General features: G+C 34.6%; 1 protein-coding gene across 8 annotated transcripts in view; it reads left to right on the forward strand.

Moving 5' to 3' along the window:
- The window catches only part of LOC119573231 (calcium-dependent secretion activator-like), a 261,069-nt gene that overhangs the window by 131,885 nt on the left and 126,684 nt on the right, over positions 1-2,500 (forward strand). For all 8 annotated transcript variants that reach the window (XM_037920358.1, XM_037920350.1, XM_037920351.1 and 5 more), the window contains one exon: positions 97-272. In XM_037920358.1, the coding sequence (XP_037776286.1) occupies positions 97-272 (176 nt within the window). The remainder of the gene's footprint in view (positions 1-96; positions 273-2,500) is intronic.

Genomic DNA, 2,500 nt, shown 5'->3' on the forward strand with positions numbered 1-2,500 from the left:
TCTCCCCTTCTCCTCCCTCACATCCCCAACACCAATCTCCCCCTCTCCTCCCTCACATCCCTAACTACAATCAACCCCCTTTTTTCCCCCCAACAGAGTTTCCTGAAGGGCGAACTCCAGATCGCAGCCGACGAGGCCTTTACCAACGCGGTGCAGAGTTACTACGAAGTGTTCCTGAAGAACGAGCGCCTCTTGTCCATGGTGATCTCGGGCGCGTGTTCGCAGCACGACCTGAGGGAGGTCTTCAAGCACAACGTCGAGAAGAGAGTCAGGTGAGGGCTTATTCGTTTTCATATGTGTAGACAGTATATATATATATATATATATATATATATATATATATATATATATAATATATATAATATAATATATATATATATATATATATATATAATATATATATATATATATATATATATATATATATATATATATATATATATATATATGTATATATTGTTGTTGTTATATTGTTATTATTATGATTATTATTAGTAGTATTTTATTGATTTTTATAATAATAATAATAATAATTATTATTATTATTATTATTATTATTATCACTATTATTATTGTAATTATTATTAGCATTATTATTACTATAATAATAGTAGTAGTTATAGTTATTGTTTTTTGTTATATTACCATTTTATTATTAATTTATTATCATCTTTATTATTAGTATTATTATTATGATGATCATTATTATCATTATCATTATTTTATTACACGTAGTCATTAATCCAAATATTGTAATCGATAACTGTATTATTCATTTGATTGAGATTCTCATTTAATTATCATTGTTATTATTAATTTCTTGGAGGTGAGGTGAAAATGGAATGCAGGAAAATTACTTTTAATGAAATGTTGAAATTAAAATGAGAATGGAGTCATTACGGGCTAATGAGAGATCGTGTTACCTTTCTGTGCGGTTTGTTCTATTAGATTTTGTCACTTTTAAGTTGGTTTTATTTTTTCTCTGGTCATTTCTGAAATAAAAGTGCAAATTCTCTTGTTTCAGTTGTCATTGATATTAATCATATAGTTGTCTTAAGTGAAAAGTCACGTTTCGACTAATTTACGTCAGGTTAAAATCGTAAACAAAAAAATAGTTATTTTTAGGTAGTTTCAGTCATAACAATTAAAGCAATTTTATTTTTCTTTGGCAGTTACGAGTATTAAAGAAAAAAAAAATATATATATATGTATATATAAATTCAGAAAATGAATTGGGTCTTTTCTCCATACTCGAACGAAAAAGTCATATTTCTCGTTCGGTTCAACTTTGATATTCTCAATTAAAGTATTAATGAAATAGCGTTTTCAATTTCTTTTTCTCGCCAGAACAAAAGTTTTACGACTTTATTATTCCCAACAACGTCATCCGATAGCCCCTATAGTCAATATTAATTCCTTTCCTCAAATTCATTTTATCAGTCACTGGAGTTCTTACCGACTGATAAAACACAGAAGAATCTCCATATCTTCCACCGGGATTGTGTCTCTTGTAATAAAAAAAAAACTTAAGTCATCCCCCCACATTCGGACGACAGACTCTTATCTCTCCCCTATCGCCGTAAATTCCGTGAGAAAAGTGGGGCATCTCTTCACTGATTTGCAGGAAGTGCAAAGTTAGCCAAACCGAGGCGTCAGATCAGGTCATGGTGGTTGCCGATTAGGGAATTTGTGTGTGGGTCTGGATCGAGTTGGGTCGAGTCGCTGATTTTTTTTTTTCTCTCTCTCTCTCTCTTTTTCTTTCTTTCTTTTGAAATCGCGGATTGATTTGATGTTTAGGAGCATGTGAGCACTTTTTTTGTTAATGAGATGGTAATAAATTCAATTTAATACACCCAAAAAGACGCGAAAATCTTTAAAAAAAAAAAATCTATCTAACCATCTATATCTATATGTATAATTATTAATTAAGCTGATATTTTTTTATCGACTTTTTATTCATACCTATCATAAACATTTTTGTGCCCATACTTCCCTTAAAGTTTCGTCGTCAAACTTGAGGACGTCAAACTTGAGAAAAAATCTATGACCTTATTAAGTGACACAAGTAACATGATTGAAACACGAGTGAAAAAAAATTAAATTACCTTTTATTGTTTTTTTTATTCCTCGCCGTGCTGGAATTCCATGGGGGGGGGGGGTATTTTCTCTTCAGACAGAATAGTTTGTTAATTTCGCTTCCCTCCACCTTCATTAGGACAGGCCTGCGAAGTTATGTTTCCCTCCTCCTCCCCCCCCCCCTCTTCCTTCGCCTCTTCCCCCTTTTCCTCTCCTCCTTCGCCTCTTCCTCTTCCCCTCTTCCCCCTCCTCTTCCCTCCTTCCCCCTCCCCCTCCTCCTTTTACCCCTCCCCCTACCTCCTCTTCCCCTTTCCTCCCTCCTCTTCCCCTTTTCTCCCTCCTCTTCCCCCCTTCCCCTCCTCCTCTTCCCCCCTTCCCCTCCTCCTCTTCCCCTTTCCCCCTCCCACTCCTTTCGTCTCTCCCT

This window comes from Penaeus monodon, chromosome 5 (assembly GCF_015228065.2).
Source record: "Penaeus monodon isolate SGIC_2016 chromosome 5, NSTDA_Pmon_1, whole genome shotgun sequence".
NCBI lineage: Eukaryota > Metazoa > Arthropoda > Malacostraca > Decapoda > Penaeidae > Penaeus > Penaeus monodon.